Raw genomic sequence first — 25056 nt, 5'->3', positions numbered from 1 at the left:
CTTATTTAAATTATAAATAAATTGCAGTGCGGTGAATAATCTGCCGGCACATTTTATCAGTCCCTCCTTCAGTGATTTGAAATATAGGTCTGCTCTGCTTTTGTCTCTAAAGAAAGCCAGAGAAAGAGGGAGGGAACAGCAGTAAACATGAACTGGTTCGACCGGAGCCTAAATTACCAGACCCCAGTATATTTTAACCCTTTAATCCTGTTTTGTGAAAGCATCTCACATAGATACATAGTGTTTGTGACCAGGAGCTTGATGACAGCTTCTAGTTTTCTGGATTAAGTCGTTGGCCATCATCCTACTGTAGAAGCATCAATTTAAAGGATCTCAATGCCGTGTTTGGGTGTTGACTTCCTCCCTTTGCCTCCCTCTCTCCTTCTTTCCAAGCCATGCCTCTTACCGCCAGCTGCCAGTGCTCAAAGAGCTGGTGTACGGATGTGAGCTGGTGTTCAACAGAGAAAATTGGGAAGTGTTCCGAGTGACTGATACAGTATCGCTCCTCTCGCTAAGCTCATTCCAAACATATATTGATCTGCTTTTGGAGAAGAGGCTGCATCCAGAGCTCTAAAACAGTCAAAATAAAGGCTACAGGACTCTAAATCAAGACATGACAGTATTGGAGTGCTTTACTCTGTCCTGTCTGGCGTCAGTGTCAGAGAGGCTACAAGCATGCTGAATGATGGTTAAGGGTGACTGTTAGATCTAATTCAGATAGTCTGTTTAAACAGAGCCTTTTTTATTTTTTACTCCATACGCTTTATGTATAATATATGAAGAAAGCAGGCATGTTAATAGTGGAATTAACATTATATTTGATAGAGCTGGATAAGCTCTCCTTTGTCAATACAGTAAATCGAGTTTGTCTTCAAAGAAGTGTTTGTTTGTATCTACCCAAGAGACAAGAGGCAATTTTTCTCAATCTGGGGTTTTGCAGCTGCTCCAGTGGACACACATATCCTTGGCATGTCACTTATATAAGTCCTGGTTGTTTACAACGTGAATACTTTGTTTTTGACAGAATTCCAACGCCATAAGGGCCACTTTATTTATATGCTGAGTTCATTCTGCTGGCAGTTTCAGTAGCTGTCACCATACTCCTCCTCCCTTTCTTTTGCCCTCATGACCATCCATTTGTCCATCTCTCTTAGTAGAACCGTCACCCTTTCAAACAATTTGTGGCTTCATAATTCACACTCCTTGTTGCAATACAAAAGGTCAAGAAAAAAAACCAAAAGACTCCCCATGTCCATTTTGCTTGGTCTTTACAGTGGATTGTCACTTGAACACAAAGGCTACTGAGAAGCCTTAAACGTCTGCACCCTGTCCAGCACAGACATTAGCAAGTTCTGTCTTTTCTTCATTTTTTTTTTCTTCCAGAACAGTCTGTTCATAGCTGTCAGAGAGTGCGGTGACTTATACATCATGATGAGCGAGATATCCAGTGGCACCTTAATGTCCAAGAAAAAGAGACTCGTTGCGTACAGGGGCAGATGAATACCACCTCACCCTCACCCTCAACCTTTACCCCCTTTACCCCCTTTGCCCACTTTTCATTACGACTTCAAGTATTATTTTTTTTAAACAACAGCAAAAGTTAGCAAATCTACATTTTTTTCTAATCTACTTTACTAATCTACAACCGGGTGCTAAATCAGCATCCAGAGCAAAAAATCACCCCTTATACTACGATGCCATGTCTTTTTTTATGCATTATTTCCATTTTCTTTTATTCATAATTACAGTAGGCCACTGGATATTGATTTAATGATTTTTTTTTTACTACGAGTAAATTGTAATACTTGCAGCTACAAGGTATGAGTTTTTTTAAATATATATTTATATATTTATATATTTATATTCTTTTAAAAAGCGTTTAGTCCTTTGGTCCCTATTTCCGAAGGAATGATGCATGTAAATTATCCTGGATTCTCCTCTTCGCTTCTCTTCGCTTCTCTTCTCTTCCTCTTCTTTTCTGTTTCTCGTTTTCTTCTTTGATCCAGAGCTTGCCCTGTCACAGAGCACAACACCTGTGTAGGCACAAAAACCAAAATGGCAGCAGGCTGGTGTGTGTGTGTTTATGTGTATGTGTTTGTACGCACATGAATGTGTTTGGGTCAGTACTTGAGTTGGCATTTGCACGTATTTATACATGTACAAAGTCTTTTTTTTTTCATTTTTCGTTTTTAAGTGTAGCATCTTTAAATGTGTGTTTTTGTTTTGTTATCTGTGTTTATGTGTGTTTATCTATATCTTGTGTCTGTATGCATGCTTTGAGCATAATGAGTCTATAAAGGTTTTTTTTCCCCCATCATGTCTAAAAAACAGCAGCAAAAAGTTGGTCTCTGCAAAATATCTTCTTCCACAGACGCCGAAGCAAAAAAGGGAAAAAAAAGGCATTTGCGAAGAAAGAAGAAAAAAAAAAACTCTGGGATCCCTCTCTCAGTCACCCAATCTTTCAACGGGTTTCCAGCTGGATCAAGGGGCCACCCTTCCTTCATGATATGTAGCAGAGCAAGAAGTCTTTGTACTTGTACTGCACTTGTGGAAATAAGGTGTTGTGGCCCTTCATCCTGTGACAGAGAGAGAGAGAGAGAGGAGGGGAGAGCAAGAGAGGGGGAGAATAAGGAGAGTGGATTCAGTGAGGCTGTGGCAAACATGCTCAGGGTTGCTGGCTCCTGGTTATCACACAGACTGACAGGCACAGCCAACAGCATGAGAAACAGACGGGGAGGAGAACAAAAAAAAAAAGAGTGTGTCAATCAAAACCAGAAATAAGTGGGCTGGAGGTGGGGTTGGAGATTTGTGTTTTAACCATATGGAACATCTACACTGTGACAGCACTAATCCAAGAAAGGCCTAATTCAAACGGACGACATGCCCCTTCATAAAAAGAATTACAGCTGCATGTTGTCTGAGATGTCGCTGTCATTGGACTTACTGTTAATTCATTACAAACAAACTACCAAAAGAACAAGAAGGAAACATAGAAAACAAGACGAGAAGTGTGAGTGTTGAAATAGTGTTATGATTGTGACAGAAAAAGTGATGGTTGTCCAATATGAAAAAAAAGAAGAAATGGCCTAATTAGAATCCCATGAAAAGCCAACCTAGAATCTCCCCAGCCGTTGTGTTGACTTGAAATGCTGCATTGTCACTAAATATGTCTGTGCAGCAGAGATTTGGATGTAAAAGATCTAGTTTACAGCCTATCATCCCTAATATGTTGTGAGCTATGATGTAGGTGAAGAAAGGCTACTGAATCACAGCAAATCACTCTCTGGGAGCGAACATGAAAGGGACTGACTTTGTGACGGGAACACGCGTGCCCAGACACTCTTTGTTCTACCTTTCCATTCCTGTAAATGAGCTTGTTACCATTTCATAATACATCTGCAAGCCCAGCCGTGCAGCATACAGCACTCACCAACAGTCCCGATTACAGATGTCCTCTTTTCTAAGCCACTCGCGTTATATCTATACTAGCACAGAGCAGAAAAACAACACAGTGGCTTTAAAATAGACCCCCCCCCCCCTATCCCCCGTCTCCCAAGTAAACCGCTTCTTTCAAAACATCACAAGTATTTCATCCTATAACTTTGTCAGATAATAAATACTTTATTTTCGTTTTTTCCACAAGCTTTGTATCCCAGTGTTATGCCCTCCCACCATACTGCCACCTACTTAGATGGTTTCATAAAAGACACCTGGCAGTTATGAGGCATAGTTGATGCCAGAGAGACCTTATCCCTCCCGTCTTTCCTGACTAGACAACCCCTTGAGTTCATTGGATAGACTACGGGAGGCAGAGTTGCCTGCAGGGCTTCTGAGAGAATAGGGTAGTACGAGTTCGATGCAAACGACTAACTCTTGTCAGGGTTTGGCCTGGAGGAATAGAAACAAACTCACTTGCAAAGAAAGGACCTCTTTCACTGTGAATCTGTTCGCTGCCTTTTCTTCTTACAGAGCGAGTCATAATTATCTCCGATACATGCCAACAAAACAAGAGAGAGCTAATTTATCTGCTGGCATTGTCCTACTAAAAAACAACAGGCAGCAGCAAATACTTATCCCAGGTATTTGTATTTGTATTTCGGCACCCTGCCTATACATCTCTGTGTGCTGTATGGTGGACATATTTTAGCCATGTGGGCTTGCAGCTCTGCTATCACGGCGTAATTGGTTTGCACCCTCATGAATAAATAAATGGGAAGTGATTCTCATGTTAGGCAAACAAAACAATCTTGCAGAAGTACTCCCTGTGCAGATGGAATCCACGGAGAAGTGGAGTGTCAACATTTGCCTGTGCTCTCTGCGTGATCGGTGGAGATTTCATTGGCTACACAAACATAGGGTCATCTTGGCCATCTCTCAACTAAACCGCTGTCGATCGGAGGGAGAAAAAGGCCATTTTTTTTGGCAAAGATTCAGACTTTCATCAAAAAATGAATCGTAGTTTGCAGGAAAAAAACGCTGTTGATGTGAATGTCAATGAATACATCAATGAGACAGAAAATACAGTACATCAATACACATGAACCCCACAAGAGAAAGTCAAATATCACAAGGGCACACGGTACAATAGCACAAAGGGTCAAAGGCCACTTCCAGTAATAATCAACCAACCAGTCAGCACATCATCACGTTATGTACAACAGGTACCAGCCAAGAGAGGCATCGTTTTACTGCACTCCACAAATTGCCAATATACAGTATAAAGTAGGGCAGAATATAAAGAGATATATCAATCAACGCCACGTCATGCAACGCAGTCACAGTCCCACCACATGACGTCATCCAAAAGAAAATGACACCATGGGTTCAACTTACAGCTGTGGGAACCTGGCCCCATGACAGGTGTGGGGAGGGTGGCTATAGCGGAGAAAGGCCACCTCCCACTGTGATTGCTCATATCAGGTTGCCAGGTTGGTGGGGGTGCAAAAGAAGGAAAGAAACAGTGGGATTTTCTTTTCCTTCAGTCAGAATTCAAAGCACCCTTTCCATATTTATTCCGCACTCTCACTTATTCTGCCGAACAAATCAAATGATGTTATTATGGTTATTACCATTTAAAAACAAAATACAGAAAAAAGTTGACAAGTAGAACAGAAATAAGAGAACAAATAATCCTCAACAAAGCACAAAAAGGAGCCTTTTCTTGTGCCGGTGAAATATTCTCAGGCTGACAACATTTGCAGGTTAAAAGGTTGAATTGATGTATTTATATTCACAAAGATAACCCTTAAAGGCAAAAATGCATATTTCAGAAACTTGTCCTGTCTACAGTAATTGGATTTGCCTTGCATTGTTTGCTATGAGGGTGGCCGTACAGTGAGTGCTTCGGCTTTTTTGCATTAAGTTTATCTTTAAGACACAGAACGCAATTTCAGAGTAGCAGGGCTCCTGAGACCAGCAGAAGAGAATGCTGTCTGATCGCATTTTTAATTCAACTTCAAAGCGAAATCGTCAGTATTAGAGGAAAAAAAAGGGGGCTTCTGGAGTTATCTACATTTTTGAAGTTTTTTACCGAAGCAACACAAATAAATTCATCATTCAAGTTTCATCAAAGTTTTTCATCGTTGTAACGCGGTTGGATTTAGAAAATGTAACAGTAACTGTTGAACTTGACTTATTTCAGTCTTTTGTTCAATAACTCAATGTGCTCTTTCACAACACATGAAAAATAATAAAATAAATTATACAAGTTATTTAAAGTAGATTGCTCAAATATCTCAAATCCAACATCTTAATATATGGTTTTTGTAAATCTATAAACCAGGAGCTGGCCTCAGAAGCCCACTGTGGTAGTTTTTTCTGTAATGTTTTCATCAAATTGCACTTGGTTTTGGTCTATTGGTTTCCCTTAACTCAACAACAGAAGTGATGTAGTAACAGAATAAAAACAAAGAGATAGATTGAACCAGACCAGAAACGGAGAACATGGAAACACACACACACACACACACACACACACACACACACACACACACACACACACGCACGCACACACTTCCTGATAAAGTGACAGAATATTATTGCGGGAAATGTGTACTTGGAGACATTGTGAGTACATCTCAATGACTGCCCTGCCATTCAATGCCGTTGCAGGATATTTTCCATTTGTAAATAAAGTATTTATTATAAAGTATTTATTATCTGACAAAGTTATAGGATGAAATACTTGTGATGTTTTGAAAGAAGCGGTTTACTTGGGAGACGGGGGATAGAGGGGGGGGGGGGTCTATTTTAAAGCCACTGTGTTGTTTTTCTGATGCGCTATAGTAAATCAAAATCCAAACCCCCCCCCCCCCCCCCCCCCCACCCCTCTTTTGAGGGGGTCTGCTTTGAAAGCCTCTCTTCAATTTGCAGGACACGGCCCTATTCAAATGCTGTCAGGCAAGAGATAAATGGAGCATCTATCATTTGTATTGCATACCACCTTCCATTAACGCCATCGTGTGGCTTTTAAAGAGTCAAATCTAAAACAAACAAATGGTATTACAATGCTTTTATTGATGGAGGAATATAATCCAGGCGTATGCTATATTAATAAAAAGTTGTCTCGGCAATTGTGCGAAGAGAGCATGCATCTATATTATTGTTCACTGGCAGCTGCACTTTGTAACAGATGGGTGATGATTCTTTGAATCAAGCCTGACACTGAAATTAGTCTTTATTGAAGGATGGTGCCACTTTAAGTAAACCTTTCTTTTTATTATTTCGTATGAAAGCTCTGAGTTTTTAAGGGCCCAAACAATGAACTGTTAGATATTGAAGATATCTGGCCCCGGATATACAATAAGCACACATAGGTAACCATGCATTTGCACGGTTTCTCGCTCAACTTTGTGAGTGCAAAGTTCATAAAAAGCAGCCATCATTAAAACAAGTTTAAAAAAGCAGATATTAGTGTGATTTCAACAGGGTATGTTTTAACTAAAGATTGTTCAGTATTAAATTAGCTCTGCTCGATATGTAAACACTGGCATAGTTTACTATCAACACTTTCCACAGTGCCACACAACACATTTCCAACACAGATATTTAAATTGGCATTATATTTGGTGTTAAAAAATATAATTTGTTGCTGTGTATATTTATATTTATTTGTATCAAAGCATTCAGTTCTGCTTCGCTACAAGGTTACAGGTGATTACAATTACGAGGACAAGTTAAAATTACATCACCACAATATTCCTATGCTATGTTTTTGCTATTTGTGGGAATTGGCAAACAGTAAATGACAGATTATGAGTATGGACTATGACTGTTTGGAAGAGGTTGGTGAAGCATCACTTTTCCTAACCAAATGGTGCTGAGTGGGGTTGGTGCTGGTGCCACCATTAGACAAGCCACTGCAGTTAGGCTGAGTAAGTGCTTTTCCATGAAGCATCTTTTTATTGATTTATTTCTGTGAGCACAAAGTTTTCGTGTTCTTTACAACATTAGTTTACTTATCATGCTCATCGGTCTTGTAAAAGGTTGTTGTACTATAAATCTGGTTTTATGAATTTGTGGCGCAACAACTTGTATCGATTCTCAATACAGTAGACTGGTAATTATGCACAGCTGGGTATTGATGATGTCATGAATTTGCACTGGAGCATATTGCATGTACAAATTCAATCCCAAGAAAAAACAATTCTGTGGGACAACCTGTCGAAACAGGCGTTTAACAGGCTGATTATGTGAAAAGTGCAATCTAGAAACTAGTGCCCTGACGCTTTCACAGCTTATGTGTGAAAAAAATTAATTTAATAAATCTAATAATGACAAAAAATAACAAAACGAATGTCATGTCACATCAGGGCTCATGGGGACAAAGTCTGATAATGATTGCAGAGTTAGAATTGTACCTGATTCCCGAGCTGATCACATATATTAAACTAGGTAGTTTGTTGCATTTTGTAGTTCTATTAGTCCGTCATATATATTTGAACAGAGACTATATTTTAATGCAAATGATGGGTGATGGGATTTTGTACTGGTGAGAAGACTGGAGAGTTGGTTTCGTTCATTTTCATCTTTTACCACTGCCCACAAAAAGTTACCAAAAGTCTTAATAAACAATTCAAAACAATATTTACATGCCTGAAGATTGTGTTTTATTTTGTTAAGCTCTCACTTTGTAATGGTTGAATATAACTCTTTAAAAGTCAAAATAAGTTAAATCCTACAAATAATATTTAACATTTATGTTATGTTAATTGTTGTTATTTTGCATCATATTTCAACTGAGATTTGAGCCAATGCACTCTCAGACATTCACATATACTGCAGCAACAAGATGTAAACTATCCAAGTGAGGTTGTTTGGTTTGAGGACAGGCATGGCATGGCATAGTAAGGCACGGGTGTTATTATACCTGGGTATGGACAGCAGACGAGTCAGTAAGGTCGGTTGGCATCCTTTGGCCGCTTTAGCTGCACCTTCAGCCTCTTCATGCCTATCTGAAAGCCGTTCATGGCCTGGATTGCGGCTTGAGCACTGGACGGGTTATCAAAACTCACAAAGCCTGAGACAAGGACACAGAATGGGAGAGAGATGGGGCCAGGAACAAATGGGAAAATAAGAAAAAAAGGAACAACACATGAGGGGAGAAGAATGGGGGAGAGATGAGAGAGAAACAGAGAAGAGAAAGGGTGAGGGGAAGAGACGGGGAGAACAGACAGACGCGATGAAAGAAAGAGGGGAGAAGAAGACCCTTTTAACTCTCAACAATGACTCAACAATAGCTCTTTGTTTTCTCTTTTCCGGGGATTAATTGAAAATCTTTGAATTAAAAAGATTACATGAAATACCACAAAGGCTAATTACACAGATATTCAAATCCAAACGAAGAGGAGCTGTTAGGAGCCGCGAGTTTAACTTGAACAGAGAACAAAAAAAAAACACATGAAAAGGTGTTCAAAGATTAGAGAGAAAAAAAGGAGTCTCATGTTGTGTGTGGATTTTCAGAGCAAAGTCTGTGAATGTTACCTGCGTGTTTGAGCTGCGTAAGAGTGACAGGGGCTACACGTGTGTGTTTTTCATGTACGCGTGTGTGACTGAGCCTGTATCTGAGTGAAGAGGAAAGGGCATGGGGGCCGTGACGAGATGCTAGGAACAAGGTGTGTAGGACGGAGGTGCCTGCTGCTCTGAGTTATCACCTGGGTGTCGAGGCGGAATGAGCCCACAGCTTTCCACACCGGGACTCCTTGCCTGCTCTTATCAGACACCTCTGTGATTGACGGCCCGAATTTTCCACCTGCCAGCTGATTTGATCACACCGCTATGGGTCCAATTTAATTTGGGGGGAGAGGGCAGGCTTTTGTCAGTGCGGGTAAGATAAGGCTGCTGCTTTTACAAACCCTTTAAACAAACTGAGCAGGGAAGGGCCTGTCAGTTGGCAGTGATCCCCTCCCAATCCCACAAACACACACACACACACACTATCCCTGGCTTTAACGAATCTCCATACCTCACATTTACACCCACATGCCAAAAAGGAGATAGGATGCTGGGGGTCAAAGTACCGAAGGAGAGGACACAGACTGCACTGCAAACGTTAAGCTCTGATATCCATGTACATTTAAATATTCTATAATCAGAACAAGATATTTTAGCTTCCAGTTTTAGCTGTTTTCTCGATACAAAGTAACTGGCTGATGCTTCATATCTTTGATTCAGCACTGAGCGCGTGGTGCTGCGCAACTCAATACCCCGAACGGTACTAGTGGTTGAAGTATGGCTCTCGCAGCAGCCATCCACACTAGCAGAATGTCTGCATGCTTTGTAATGCCATGCATCTTTAACAAAACACATACAAGGTTGCAAACATTATTGGTTGACAACCGGGAAAAAAGTCTAGGTTGAGCAGCAGGAACATACCAATGTTCACATTTCCCTAAAAGAAGGGCTCACTATGCTGTGCACTGATGCCGTTTGGTCCCATGAAAACCCTTTTATGCTCTAATGTAGCTGTAGTCTAGAGGTGTCTGGAAGTCCTGGTTCGAATTCCATCATAGGCTGTCTCCTGCTCTGCTGCAACTACGTTGCCACTTGGAACAAGTTGGTCAACCTCCAGGTGATCAATTATTTTACATTAGCAAGTATGAATTGGAGATTTGCTGTTTAGGGTGGCTGTTAAAAACAGTTTAAAAGGGTTAAATTAACTAAGGATGGCAAGTGTGTGCGCAGTGAATACATGAATGTGCAGATGAAATGAACATGCTCAGGTAACTTTCCCTGACTTAAAGTGGGAAAGAACCAAAAAAAAAAGCAAAACTAAGAAAGAAACAAAGTGTATCATGTTCTCGGAAACCATTTTATGTAAATAGCATCTCTGCTGCATGTTTGTTTTCTATCATGTCTAAAAATAATCGGGCTTCCTAGGTTGTGTTTGTGTCTTTCCATTCTCAGAAGAACCTTTTGAAATCATTTTTTAAGGTAAATCCAGCAAATTTCACGTAACAAGGTAAGCTTTGATCACTTTTAAAAGTCAGTATTGCGTAACTAAACACAGAGGCTAATGTTATATCCATAGATTCCCAGGTTACGGCTAGATTAAACACAATGTAGCTCAACAGTAGGTGTTGATGGGCTGCACACTATCCTTAATGGATGTTCTGAACATTCTCAATAAAGCATCTCTAACTAATAACACAGGGTATTTTAATACGCAATACACTGGCGCTTTCTTGTCAACCCTTTTTTTATGTAATTGTTTTAAAGCAAAATGATAAATCCTGAAGTCGTCTCTTCGTTTCACATGCACAAGTGTTTAATATCACTTCATGTCACATATTCATATCCATTTTTATCGCAAAGCAAAAAACAATTCCAAACTAAACAGACATCTGTCTGAATTGACAGTGATGGATCCCTGAAGAGCATACTCCAGAAATACCTCTTTTATAATAACATGCTTCTAAGGCTCCTCCAGTGACCTTTTCATCATATTCAAATTTCCAAGCTTCTCTGTAAACACTCCGTCTTAAAGAGCGATGTCTGGTTATCTCCTCTCAACATCCCAAAAATGTAGTTCACCTGTGCTGCAGAGAAATATGGCCACGTACGCACAGATGTTTTTGTTAAAACTCGCAAGAATGATTCTGCAGTGGCAAGGAATTTTTAAAAAGCATTTTATTTAAATGTATAAAACACATTATTAAACATCCTGTATCTACGAAGACACTGCATTATGCTGCCTTTTAAAATGAAGTAGACAAGTTAACTTTTACATCAATAAACTTGAGATTTTTGAAGAATGTTATGTTATGAATATGAGATTTAGCTTTTTCGATTTTACAACAATTACGAGAAGAAGATAATTAGAAGAAGATAGAAAAAAATGGATTATCTAAATTAGGATATGGAATATGGTGTGCTACTCAAAGGATAGTGGGAACATTAGAATCCTGGTTAACTATAGGCTGACATACAGACAGGATTGTTTGTATGTCCTGAACTAACAGTACGGTTATTGGCTTTGTTAGTTTGTATAAAATGTTGTTGCTTTGATATGTATTTCTTCAGTGAAAACTGAGCATGTGTTCTTCACACCAATGTGCACAAGGACAAATTTAAACATTTTCAGACAATGTATCAGTCCATCCCTCTATCTATTGTTCGATGTATCTGATGTTTATCTACACATGTACAGTATGTGAGTCTACGGTGCCCATTATCCACATCATCAAGGCTGATCTCACACATTTTGAAGATGAAGTGTTCCACGCTCTTAGAGACCTCATAACTTATCCCCCTGATAACTTATCCCCTTTAATGCACAGCATCTTCTGTCTAATTTGTTAACGTCTTACAAAGGAGCCCTGGGGGCTTCTGCTATAAAAAAGGAGGGAGAAATGAGTGAAGAAAAAACAAAGTCCCCTCAAAAGAATCATGGGTTGAATTGCTGTTTTTCAGCCAAGATCTTAATTACAAGCCGTGGAAAATAAGCCGGTGAGACTGATGAGGTCACCGCCCCTTTGTCCTTCCCCCTTGTTGACTGACAGATAGCGATAGCGAGAGGCATATGTTTAGAGGAGCGCACACAAAGGGAGAGAGAGTCGTGAGATGGACAGAGCAAGACGGACGAGGGAAGAAAGGAAGAGAAAGCCTCATCGGCGTGCCATGTGGAAGAGAAACTGAAAGCCGATGCTGGGAGTCTCTCTCTCTCTCTCTCTCTCTCTCTCTCGCTGCCTGTCTCCTGGGTGCTACTGTCCAACTAAATCAACAGTAAGGCCCACACCAGTCTATTATTATCTCTTTAAGCCCATGGATTCCGCCTGCATTGCCTCCACCCTGATGAACTGGTTTGCTGTGTGGGAGGCGAGAGAAGAGGAGGGGAGGGGCGGCGGGATGCTGCGGGATGCTGCGGGTTGCCCGGCTGGACAACTGGGGGGTGTCTGGGAAAATGCTTTTCCTCTGGGTAAAGCAGTCTGGGAATGGCAGAGCAGGGGAGATGAACCCTGATTGTGTTCGGAATGCTGTGATAGAGAGCAAGATGAGGTGATGTGTGGAAAGACGTTTGGGTCAGTATGTGAAGGAGTCATAGTGGGTTTGGCTTGTTTTATTTTAAGCAATTAGAGCGTCCACCTTGTCACACAACACTTTCCTTTTTCCATTGCCGAGCCCCATCATCGTGTCTGTGCGATGGGCCCAGGGAGTACCTGTGCAGTGCTTTTGTTGCTTCTCTTCAATGACTATTGATTATTTCACTCACCGAAACATTTGCTCTGATTGGTCGCTCGGTCCACAAAGACTTTGGCCGAGATGACGTTGCCAAAGGGCAGGAACATTTGCATGAGCTCCGCATCTCCAAACTCCTGGGGCAGGTGATAGATGAACAGGTTGCAACCTTCTGGCCCTGATGATGAGAAAAAGACAACAGGAGGTTACATGAGGAGAGAGAGAGAGAGAGAGAGAGAGAGAGAGAGATGATATAATTTATGCATTTATATTGAACACACAATATTCCACTTCTCAATTCCTTGTTTCTGTTTTTAGTTATTTTCTCCTCTACATATATTGTTATATATTGTAGCATTATGTGCATCATATTAGTCGTTTTTCTATTTTTCTTACATTTCTTTATTCTTATATATAAAAGCAACTGTAATGTATCAATTTACCCTGCAGATCAATTAAGTATTTCTTAATTCTAATTCTGATGTTTGTTCATCTCTTTTTGTGGTTCCCTTTGTAATCACATATGGCATAATAACTGTATGGATAGGTGGGATTTTAACACATACAAATAACAATTAAGCTTGACTATTGTCTCAGAAAACGTGGGCTCAGTTGTAGCGCACATCAAACAGCTGTAGAGGAGCATGGACAGAAGTAAAAGAGAAATACACCAAAGAATAAAAACAGAGACAACAGGAGGGAGAAAAAAAACCAGAGGTTGATTGGAAGAGAAAGATAAAGACAGTTATATTGAGAAAGAGAAACACTGAGACACAGAGGGGAGGGGGAGGCAGAGCATGAGCCAAGTTTTTGTCCCAATTACTCTGTGACAGTAGGACCGTCTTCCAATCTCTCTCCATCCCTCCACACTCATCCACCCAGCTGCCACATATTGTACAGGCCAATCTGGATAAAGGGAGGCATGAACTGGAGAGAGATGGAGAGACGTGGAGATACAAAGAGAGAGAGAGAGAAAGAGATGTGTTGGACTTGGGGACAGTATGCTTGCAGCTGGCTGCCTGGCTAGCCTCCTCTCCTGTCTCATTGCTCTGGGTGATAGCTTGACGAGATGAGACTGCGGCTGGTGCGAAGGCTGATAAGAAGGCTGCAGTGGTGGCTGGCTGTACTGCTGCTACGCCTCGGCAAGATAGAGGACACACACGCGCACACATACGGGTTGACAAAGTGTTACAGTTAAAGGCTGAATCTCAGTTCTGTCTGTTTAGGTTGTCTTATAGAATTCATGCTTTGAAAAAAAAGGAAAGAAATAAATGTCCCCAACTGCTGGGTATGATGGTTGATGGGTTGGATGAGCTGCACAGTTGTATTAAAACTCCTCACAGATATAACACCACTTTTTCTTCATGATTGCACGAAAAAAATGTCTGCCTTTTCTAAGTATGTCCTTTCAGCTGTGTGGAAGAAGAGTGAGTCCACTCTTGGACTACTGCATGTTGGTGACACAGAGTGGATATAAGCACGAGCATTAAATCATACAATCACACGTCTTGTAGACTGCACTCTTACCCATTAAAGAATGTTGAACTTGAATTAAAAAAAGTTTGTACACTAACTATGAGCTCATGAATGTTAAATATATTTTGGAACACTAATGTTCCAGTTACTAAGCAAAGGAAATAGTGGAATTGATCATTGATACATTTCCTAAAGCGATGTCACTTGATGTCTGCGTCAGTTGGAGCTGAAGACTACAAGTCTTAGTGGACCGCTCCTCATCTCTGCTTGAGGCTCGAGGCTCAAGGCTACGTTAGCTGCTACTAGCATAATACACCTAAATCTCTGACCGAACTGTCGGCAGTACATGTTGCATCGTGGATAATGTAGTCATATGATTTGACAAGAAAGATCAATGCATGGAATTCACTTAGGACCACCCGGAAATTATTCTATTCATGCAATTACAGGCGACAGTGATGAATTCAACCCAGTGCTCTTGAAAGGGTTATCATTATTGCCATAATGGACAGATGTGGTTGAAACCTGAGCAAAAGTGCTTGCTGCACTGACTGAAAGACTTTAAAAAAATCATTTTTTAGTTCATCATCAAGCATTTACTGCATTACTGGCATCACCATAAATTGATATTTACTGTGTCAGAAAGTTTTGCTGTCTGCCAAAGAAGTCCAGTGAAGTGTAAAGGACACATCTTTGAGTACAGTAAAAATGTGTCTGGTTAAAATAAGATTTTTGGATTTGGTGGGGTTTTCTTTGCTGACTCAGACACAGACTGATAGATTGCATTGTTGCAATTCTTAGCTGAGGGAGGATGAAGCTGAGGCTAGACTGTGGCTGTGTATTCATGTTTAGGTGTCTCTTGTTAAATGGCAAGGCTGCAGACTGTGGCAGCGGACCGAGACAGACTGGGAGTGCAGCCAAAACCCAGAGGAGGGCAGAAAGACAGGCCACTGGCTCAACCAAGAATAGCATGTGTGTGAGTGTGAGTGTGTGATCATGATTTCTGTAGTTCTTGCAAATGATGAAAATGTTTAAAGATATTAGTGAGAGATGGGACGTCTTTAACAGCAGTGTGTTTTTCGTATGGTGTGAAACTATGCCAGCATGCGACGCGAATAAGGATACGTTTGTGTCTATCTATACTTTCTTCATACATTTCTGCACTGTGACCCTGGCATGCACTCACGCTACAGACACATTGTACACATATACTTTACATATAACTTTTCCTCTTGGCAATGTTTGAGACACTCTATTGATATTGAATATTTATGCCACTCTATGCTGCCTCATACACTCATATAGATGAATAATTGAAACTGACAAATGACGTCAAAAAGCGTGATTTACCATCACAGTATATCCTATGCTTTATTACATCTGATGCTGTGGCATAAGAACGAACACTACACTAGGAATGGTAATAAATGATTATGCATGCAGCTAATTAATCTGTTGAATATTTATAACCACTTAAACACATTGTAATGGCCTGATTAAGCAGTCCAACGCTGCGAGTTTGAATTAGTGCAGTTTTTGAATAATGACAGAGTAACTTTCCATCTCACCGCTAATGTTCCTCTCTTTAAATGGGGAGCCTTTTTCTCACATTTTCCCCAGCCAGATTTTTCCCTCCCTCGCTAATTCAAAGCAGCACAGCTACATTAGAATGGAACATGGCAATTATCACCTTTTATCTTGGGTGGGCGCGCTCGCTCGCTCTTACCTTCCCTCTGTTGCTGGGGAATGATGGTTGGTTGCTGGGGGAACGCTTGGCTGATTGGCGCATAGGCGGCAGGGTAGGCTGCTGTTGCAAAGGGAGAACCAGAGTCGAGTTTTTCACATCTCTATTTTCATATTTCACACAACAAAACTCAAATCATTATTCCATTGTTCATTTTGCGTCCTCGAGACATTGCATAAATATATTGCGTTATGACTGGGAGCCTGGGCTCATTTGGCTGGTGGATCACTAAACAAAGAGTATGGCAAAAGGGGAGTGGAGTGCAGTTCAACTAAGCAGACGCACAGAGAAAGAGAGGGAGACGTACACTGTGTTAATGAGTGCTGATGTCATGCAGAAAGTATTGGTTATGAGAGGTCTGTGTCATCTCTCATGTAGGAGGTTGTGGCAGTTTCAGATCCTCGGCTCTCGGTGTACTTTTGGAATTACGATTTGTATTGTGTGGGTGTATAATCAAGTCAACTGAAAACCCTTTTGCAATCCTAATGTAAAGTATCCTAATCCGGGGAGAAAATTGGCTGGCCGTGCGGCTATCTCTACCTGTCATAGTGTCTACTGATGTGGCAAACAGAAAGGGAGAGGGGAGAGGGAAATGGACAGATGGAGGAAGTGAAACAGAGGAGGTGGGAGAGACAGATCACCTGCGTAGTGTTGGACGCCAGCATAAGCCTGTTGGAGAGGGTCGGCCACTGTTGGACTCTGTGCTGCAGAGAGACGAAAAGAGAGACAGAGAAAGATGGGTTGACAATGAGGAAAATGAAAGCAGAAGAGACAGAGAGAGAGGACGGAGAATGGTCAAGACAGAGACAAAGACAGACATAGAGAATGTTAAAGAGCGAGACAGAAATTGGCTTAGCTGTAGAGAACCATCAAGGGGTAAGATCACACAGGGAGTGGGAGAAATTTGGGCTGTCATATTTCAGTTCTTCAAAATGCCTGTTCGCCCCAGATGTTTGCATCAAATATTAACAACATGCCAAACAAACCACTTTGTAGTTCATTACAGTTGCAGCTGCCTTTGCATAATGCAGGAAAGGGGAGTGTGTGTCTGTCAATTCTTCAGGATTCAGTCCCAGGCAACATTGAGAAGCCGAAGACGAGCTGAGACACTTCAAATTAACCATAATGGACTGATGGATGAACTGATGGATTCATCATGATACTGGGGATGGCCGCTCAGAAATCTGCAGCACACTGTTGATTGACCCTCAAGCCTTAAACGCTTCAATTCAGATCAGGAAAAAGACGTAATGAGAGTGTGAATTAAAAAAGGTCTCTTGTCAACCTTTACCATGAGATCACCATGAGAGCACCATGAGATATAATTCAATTTGTCACCACTGACGTGTTGAACTTGCATCGTGGTTATTAGGTGATGTTCTTATTCAGATCAAGTGCAACACTAGAATAATTCATATACCGCCATCAGTACAAGCTGCTAATTGTGAGTGCCAGGGTCAGAACAACAGTCTCATGACTTAAAATGTTGCAAATTGATTGACTTGATTGGCTCACCTGGGTAAGGGTGAATACCATTAGTGTAGATGGCCTCAGAGGTGGGGTGCCCGTTGCTTTGAGGAGGAAGGGCACTGAATCCGTTGACCCCGATAGGGGTGCCTAAGCTGGACACGGCTGAGGCAGAGATGCCAGGGGGTGTGCTGGTGCCTGCAAATAGATACATAGTCACTACGGCAACTGCTGGGTGCACGCTTCACATGCTACAAGAGAAGTATCTTTTTTTTTCCGCAAATGTGCTAGTGTATAACAAGCATATAATTGGCCTTCATCAGCACAAATTCATACCTTTTGACCCACCATGGAGGTACCAATCCAGCCTGAACTAAAGCTGCAAGTACTAAATCAGTCAAGGTAGCACACTACAAGTTTATATGAAGGGGAGGCAGGGATGAAAAGAACAAAAAAAACACTCATCCTCCACAGTAACAGAACATAATAAAGGTAGCACTCTGATTTTCTGAATATTTTCTCATTATAGCCTTGTTTGAAGGTATAGTTGGGCTACATTACTTTACTTTTGAAGGTACAAAAAGTAGTGGGACAAAACTGACTCACAAGCAGACGTACCTAATGTACCGTATATTGGATGTAGAGACCTGTGCAGCCTCTTCTTTCTCATTGTGGTGATATTCCAAGTCTGTCCCCTTGTCAGTGCCCTTTTGTGCTGATGGATTTTTATTATTTTTCTAATCCAGATGAAGGGCATTTAAGTCATGCAGGATTATGTTTGATAGGCATTACCTGGTATATGTAGGCCTTGTGGCTTACAAATGCCAGGTACAGCGTCAAACCACTTTATTTAATACATTTGCAATGACCCTGCCTTCAGGCGGCCTGCCTACTTAGTGTCGAGCCATCAAAGCGCCTCATGACAAGGGCCAAAAAGATAGTTCAGACTGGGGTCCAGGATTATCTCACACAAATCTTTGCTCTCATATTGTATGAGCCAAGGACTCTGCATCCAAAGTCATCGGATTGGCTGTGGATTGGCTGTGTTCCCAGAAAACACACTGTCACAGAGACACAGAGGGAGAGAGCGACGGACAGACAAGAGAGCGAAAGAGAGATAATGAGAGAGAGAGACACTATAATGTGGCTGCCGATGAGTGTCAAGGAATGCTGTGTATCTTCTCCTATCATTTCCCATTCAGTATCAGCCTCGGCTTCTTTTAGTTCGACACTGGCAATGTCTGCTTCAGCCCAGAAAATGGAGCCCACAGCTTAACAATTGTAACAAGGGCAAAAGCAGAAAGGCCTTGAATGAATACATTACTAGCGTTTCTATAATTCTTGCTAATGATGAAAATGTTCCAGGGCAGTGGTGAGAAATGGAGAGAGAAGCCCTGTGTGTGTGTGTGTGTGTGTGTGTGTGTGTGTGTGTGTGTGTGTGTGTGTGTGTGTGTGTGTGTGTGTGTGTGTGTGTGTGTGTGTGTTTGTGTTTGCACGTGCCTTTGCTCTTGCACCTGAGTCAGTTAGTGAGTTTGTGTGTGTTCCTGTTTGTGTATACCTGAGGACGGTGTCATGGGAGTAGCCACCAGGCCGTTGACATTGAAAGCTGCCATTTGCTGCATTTGCGCGGCAGCAATGGCTGCCATGGGGTTCAGGTAAGACCCTTGTGTTGCTGCCATCAGGGCTGCTTGCTGTTGCATCATCTGCTGTAGGATTACAGAGCAGTGGGGGGAGAGGCGTAGGTTGGGAGGGAGGGATGGAGGGATGGACAGAAAAGGAAAGGAGGGTGAAATAGCCGCAGGACCAGAGCATGTTTACTCTCTCATCACTGTTTGTCTGGTCCATGCCTTGTTCTTGTACAGAGTGGTCTGTGTTGCCCTGCAGCGTTGCTTCCCAGCGAGTGTAACACCGCTCTGGCCTTGTGCTCATTATACTGACACAAAATCAAGGCTGTGTTGAGATGAGTTTAGCAAGCTGGAGACTATGTATATCTATATGTACTATATATGTAGAGCTCTGCCACAGTGGCAGAGTTAGTGGAAAGATTGTGCGTGAGTGGGCGGTTCTCACCTGTCAGGGTGAGTTGTTAGCTACTGTGTGAGTGCAAAATCTCACAGACTCCTAACTCAGGCTGTGACTTTCATGTGTGAATATGAAATAGGGATGGGCTGGGCTGGTAGGGGTAGGGGTTGAGCAAATGTGTGTTCTTGGTAATGAAGTGCATCTCTGTTTGAGTGTAAAAGCATATGTGTAAGAAGATGAAAAGTTAAAGGAGGCAAGCTTGGGTTGCCAGTTTAAATTCACAGACCAAGTCAGTAAATGTGGGAATGGAAAGTGAATAAGAAATGGATGCTCACAACTGAATGGAAGTAAAACATTGTATTGCTGAACATGCATGATAAGCTTCCCTGGACAAATTAAGGGGTAAAAAGACACAATACAAAAAGAAGTGCCACAGCACATTTTCTGTAAAGCCTCTGCAAATGTGGACTCAAACAGCCATTTAATCGTGTAAATCACTTAAGGAGCTGTTGCTGGGAGTGTCGCATGCCTATTGGGAGAAATCATGAATTCAAACCTCGAAACACAACAGTTTTTGTTTTCTTTTTTTCAAGCTCACCGTCTCCTCCGCCGCCGGGCTGAGACTTACAGCATGAGAGTAGGCGCCATAGGCCCCGAACTGGATGGTCATGGGACTGAAGATGCCAAGCTGGCCTGCCATCTGGTGCATCCTGCGCAGGGTCCTCTCCTTATCAGTGTCTGCAAATTTGACCACCAGACTGGACGAGGCACCCTAGAGGGGCACGTATATTTACAAGGTTAGTGAAATGTGCAACTAAAGTTTTGTATGTTTTGTGATGTGTATCTTTGCAGTGCATTATCCTGATTTGGCTAGATGGAGATTAACAAAAGCAAATAAACAAGAACAACCTGAATAGAGATATAATAAGTCCATCGGGCTGTTAAAGTTTCAACAAAGTAGGACAACTAATAATACTAACTTTTGCAACTACCATGGCTACTTTCAATCAACAGCGTTTCGCAGATTGCACCTGCCACTTCAGTTGGCCATCCAGCTAATGAGCTTGTGTTTGTTAGCCACAACTGTCTGTGCACATCTTTACACTGAAAAAAATGTTATTCACGGGGAAAAAACTGAAAGAGGTCAACAAGGCAAAACCACAACCATAATAGCTTGGAAAGCTCATATGGATTCCATAACGCTAAAGACGAGCTTAAAGTGAAAATACTGATCCCATCGATACTGATGTCACTGACTGACTGACTTGTTACGTGTACCTATTGCTCTGGTTGATATGTGATGCTTTAACTGGAAGCATGCAGATATGTGAACACATTGAACACTATCAGTCTCACCATAACCTAAATGTAGGCCATTTAGAAACAAGGTTGCTGAGCACATGCATACATTTGCATCTTTTTCCGTGTGGTTGAAAAATGGCTATCTCACAATGTGTGTGTTTCCTTTGGGAAATGACCTACAACAAAATGCAGGCTCCATAATATACACATATTTAGAGCTGATCTATATCAGTGCATCAACATACCTTTTTTGAAAGTGTGAGTAGGAGCACTCTACATCGCCACGAAGGGGAAACAGTGGTTAGTATGTGGTTCATTTCTGTCATCTGATGTCTAGCCTTCGAGACCTAATATATGTAAGCCAAGGAAGCCAGTTGAAGTGAATGTGCACTTCTCATGACTGCAGTCATTTAGCTGTCAGCGTTAAATGGAAGAGAATTGTGAGTGATATTTGCTTTTGTGAACTTTCCAACTCCACTGTATACACTGGGAGTGAACTGTGATCCTAACCAGATCCCACAGGAGTCCCAGTTCCCCAGTGGTGAAGCTCCACTGAATACAGTACAAGGCAATTAGGTCTGACAAAAGCCTTCGGCATGTGGAGGGCGAAGTATTGACTTATGGCTCTGCCTTATGGCAGACATAGTTCCGTATTGATGTCCGTGCGCCTGAGTTTGCATCCAATTAAATCATTTGAGAGACAGAGACTAGAGTCAGTTCCTCATGTGACATCCAGGCAAGGAGAGAGGCGGGGAGGGTGTCTCTGTGTGAGTGAAAGACAGAGAGATAGATGCAGAGAGAGAGAGAGAGAGAGAGAGGAGGCTGCCAGGCAGAGAAAGCAGCCACAGACACTGTCAAGAGGACCAGGCTCCTATTTAATTACAGGCAATGCATGCTGGGAAAGAGCATGAGCACCACCAGGACAGAAGGACACAGGCAGCCAGGGGGCAGTCAGGATATGATTAGTAAGATCATAAAAGCAAAGACATGGGGAGAAAAGGACTCCATGATCATAACTTGGATTCATCTTTCACAAAATGTCTCATCCTGACAGGGTCAGTACAAATGCAGGCTTTAATTTAGATTTCCATATTTTCTACATTTGTAGAAAGTGAAAATGTGAATGCAGAGGACACGGTGACAGAGAAAGACTAGACTGACCGGTTTGAGTGATGGCCCTGTTTTTTTTTTTTACACACGTTTATGACTCTCTGTATAAGAAATTGAAATTGACAAAACTATAACACACTCGCGTGCTGGAGGCATATTACCAAAGCAGAGTTATCCAAACAGAAAACCAACAAACGTATGCCCTGTGAAGCTGAATACGGCAACTGCACAATAAGAGTGTGTATATGTGGAAATGTTATTCAGCCACTGAACAAACACAGTCCCAGTCTTACTCTTATGCCGCGTAACTTCATGCCATTTTATAGGAATTCATACAAAAAGTGTGTCCTATTTTCGTAAAAGCTTCATGAAATTTTAAACAGGAACAGCTAAGCGATATGCCATTTAGAGGGCTGTTTGCCAGGGTGGTCTCGTGCTTTGTGGTTTGGTTAGTCATGGCTGCTGCAACAAACCTTACAGCATATCATATGTTAATCCTGCAGAAATGTGTTTTTTTTTTGTCCTATGTCATCGCTGTTTTGTTATCTCAAATTTCTTTGATATCTTTTTTATAAAAAAAAAAACATTCATTTTCTGAACGCAACAAAACAAACAAGCTAGGTCTTGTCCAGAGGCTTTCTAAGTAAGCTTTTCGACTAACTCATGTGGAGAGTGTCGCGCAAACATTCTCTGAACACAAGCAAGAGAATGTGTTGGCCGTAGATAACTGTGAGAAAGAGGATGGGGAATGAAGAAAGGCATCAGCATGGACCCCAGGGACAGTGCGTCTCAGATGGGATCCTATCAGAGCTAGCCAGCACCCCACCTCAGGCCAGAGGAGACCCATCTGGTGTTTCTCACTCGATGCCATTTCAATGAACTAAATCAATACTCCGACGTGGCGGCGTTAACGGCACAGTTTTTCCGTTTCTAATTTCATTTCATCCTACCGCCTGACCTTTTTCCGTTCTTTCTCAACTTTGTGGGCCAGTTGAAGGGACTGGGCTGTTGGATTTAATGAGGCTGGCACAGAGCAAACATCCTCCTCCAGCCTTGTTGCTTAAGCCTGCCCACAGCATGGGGGTGTGGCATTTAGATCACATTCATTTTCTGCTTTGTGTGTCTGTGTATTCTTATATTCATTTAATACCTCATGAAGAATGCTTTGTGAGTATCGGGACTGTGAAAGCTCGGGGCTGCCTGTACTCACTGCACCGTGACTTGAGATGAGGCGAGCCTGGCCTGGTTTGACTTCTCCCAGCAGATTGCTCTGCTGTAGACAACAGCACGGGAGGAGACCCAGTCTTCTCTGTCTCCACTGAACAGACTTGGCAGCGACATTAAAGCACTACAACAACCTCTGCAGGTGTCGTCAGCACTGCCACTCAAGTCAGAGTCTAGCATTTCACAGCATGAAAGCCAAACTATCACTTCTGAAATAATGAAAATAGTTTTTCTCTCACCCTTGCCTCTGAACAGGTGAATTTCATATCCTCACAGTTCAAGCAGAGGTATTTTTTACTGAATCCAGCCTAATCAGAAAAGGTCGATTTCAGAGGGTGATCCCCTTCACGGATCAAGTGTTTCAATCCACATAAAAAAAAGAGTAATATGTGGCCAGGTAATGAAGGAACAGGTGGCAGCAGACAACAGGCACTGGATGCAAAGCAGCCACTCCTCACTGGTAGCAGAAAATCACAAGCTGACAAACAAACAGAATAATAACCTCCACCGGCATGACTCCTATACCTGGAGAGAAAATGAATTTGCTGAATTTGATAAGGGCCAACAGGGAGCCTTCACTTTTGACAGGTACAACTAAGGAATTTGTCACAGGTTCAAAAACGAATCAAATTTCTTGAACAACACACTTGACTTGTGAAAATCTCACATGTTGGATTTTGTGTAGGCCGCCAAATGTGTAGTTGGAAAAAAGACACAATGGTAATTGAGGGATTAGAGCTCAACTACACCAGTGAAATGGCATTACGCTTTTATCTCTGCTTTACTGTGATACAAAGACACTGGTGTTAAGTGTTTACCAACAGGCAGACAGACACTCATCCTCCATCCTCTACATAGGCGTACAGCAGTACAATACAATGCCACAGTCATCGAAGGAAAAATTGTCATTTGTAAAAGCGAATCGAAAGTGAAAATAACCTTCTTTCTTCCCCATTCAGCAAACATGCAACACCTATTGGTGAAACTTCCAAAAATTCTCTCAGGTTCTACAGACTTATAGACTCTAAAAAGTGTTAATTGAGAGTTTGTTAGAAATTAATTGAATACACCATAACAAGTTTGTTTGGTAATTGGATGAACCCCCTGTGGGCTTCATATTCAACTCTCTGAACCTTGCTACAGCTCTGTTAGCCTCATGGGAGGACTGTCCCTCATTAGCACCAAATGATGCTGTCTTGGACCAAAAGACCAATACCGTCATTCATAATGGTATTTTCACTTGGTCTGTACACTGCATTTTGTAAATAACAGTTTCCACGACAATATGTGAGGAGCGCAAGTACAAAACGCCATGTCGTATGTCAGCTGGAAGCCTGCTGAGATTCTACAGTAGTTTCATGTGGCATTTGATGAATTGTGTGTTACAATGACAATGTTCTCTGGCTTAGTTCTATCTCTCATTAATCCGGAACTATGGTATCACACACACGCACGGTCTTGTTGCTGCCAACACCAGCGAGCTCCACAGGCCCCGTCAGCCACGCTGTGACACCGAACATGACAATGTCTGCAATTTGCTGGGTGCTGTCTGCCTGCCCCCGCCTCTGCCATTTGAAGTTGTGCCACCTGTGCCTCTGCAGTCCTACTGTAATTCAACAGACGAACCAGTGAGAGTCCCTGTTCTGTGCAATAAACATCAATTAAAGCTATGACCCAATCTATCAGCTCATGCCCTTCGGTGGCATCCCTTGCCCTTAAGCTTCATTAAAACCTTTCATTTTTGGCCAGCGTATTTTGGTGCAGGTATTATTTATGGCATGTGTGCGTGTGCCAGGTAACACAGATGCTGGAGAGAGAACATTAAGAACGAGAGAGAGAGGGAGTGAGAGACAACTCTTTGTTCAAGGTTCATCCAGACCTCACAGCTGGCAGCAGGCAGTAAGCGGAGCAGACTACTCTCTGAATCCTGCCTCCTGTTAGTCTGTTGTTGACGACATGTGGCAGTGATATTATCCAAATGAACTGCATCCCCCTTCGGTACCACAGCCTTAGTTGGATACTAATGGCCACCTTGC

At 42.0% G+C, this 25056-nt stretch overlaps 1 protein-coding gene across 1 annotated transcript in view; it reads right to left on the bottom strand.

The window, feature by feature from the left end:
* Window positions 1–1553: 1553 nt before the first annotated feature.
* The window catches only part of celf6 (CUGBP Elav-like family member 6), a gene marked incomplete at its 5' end in the record, with an annotated part of 128240 nt that continues 104737 nt past the window's right edge, over window positions 1554–25056 (bottom strand). Inside the window, 8 exons of the mRNA XM_079293024.1 lie at window positions 1554–2576; window positions 8369–8518; window positions 12710–12853; window positions 15878–15958; window positions 16537–16599; window positions 17411–17560; window positions 18921–19068; window positions 19983–20156. Of these exons, the coding sequence (XP_079149150.1) occupies window positions 8391–8518; window positions 12710–12853; window positions 15878–15958; window positions 16537–16599; window positions 17411–17560; window positions 18921–19068; window positions 19983–20156 (888 nt within the window). The 3' untranslated portion in view covers window positions 1554–2576; window positions 8369–8390. The remainder of the gene's footprint in view (window positions 2577–8368; window positions 8519–12709; window positions 12854–15877; window positions 15959–16536; window positions 16600–17410; window positions 17561–18920; window positions 19069–19982; window positions 20157–25056) is intronic.

The sequence above is a fragment of the Melanostigma gelatinosum genome, assembly GCF_949748355.1.
Source record: "Melanostigma gelatinosum genome assembly, chromosome: 2".
Taxonomy (NCBI): Eukaryota; Metazoa; Chordata; class Actinopteri; order Perciformes; family Zoarcidae; genus Melanostigma; species Melanostigma gelatinosum.
The sequence above is the reverse complement of the archived record's forward strand: the minus strand, read 5'-3'. Positions and strand labels throughout refer to the sequence as shown.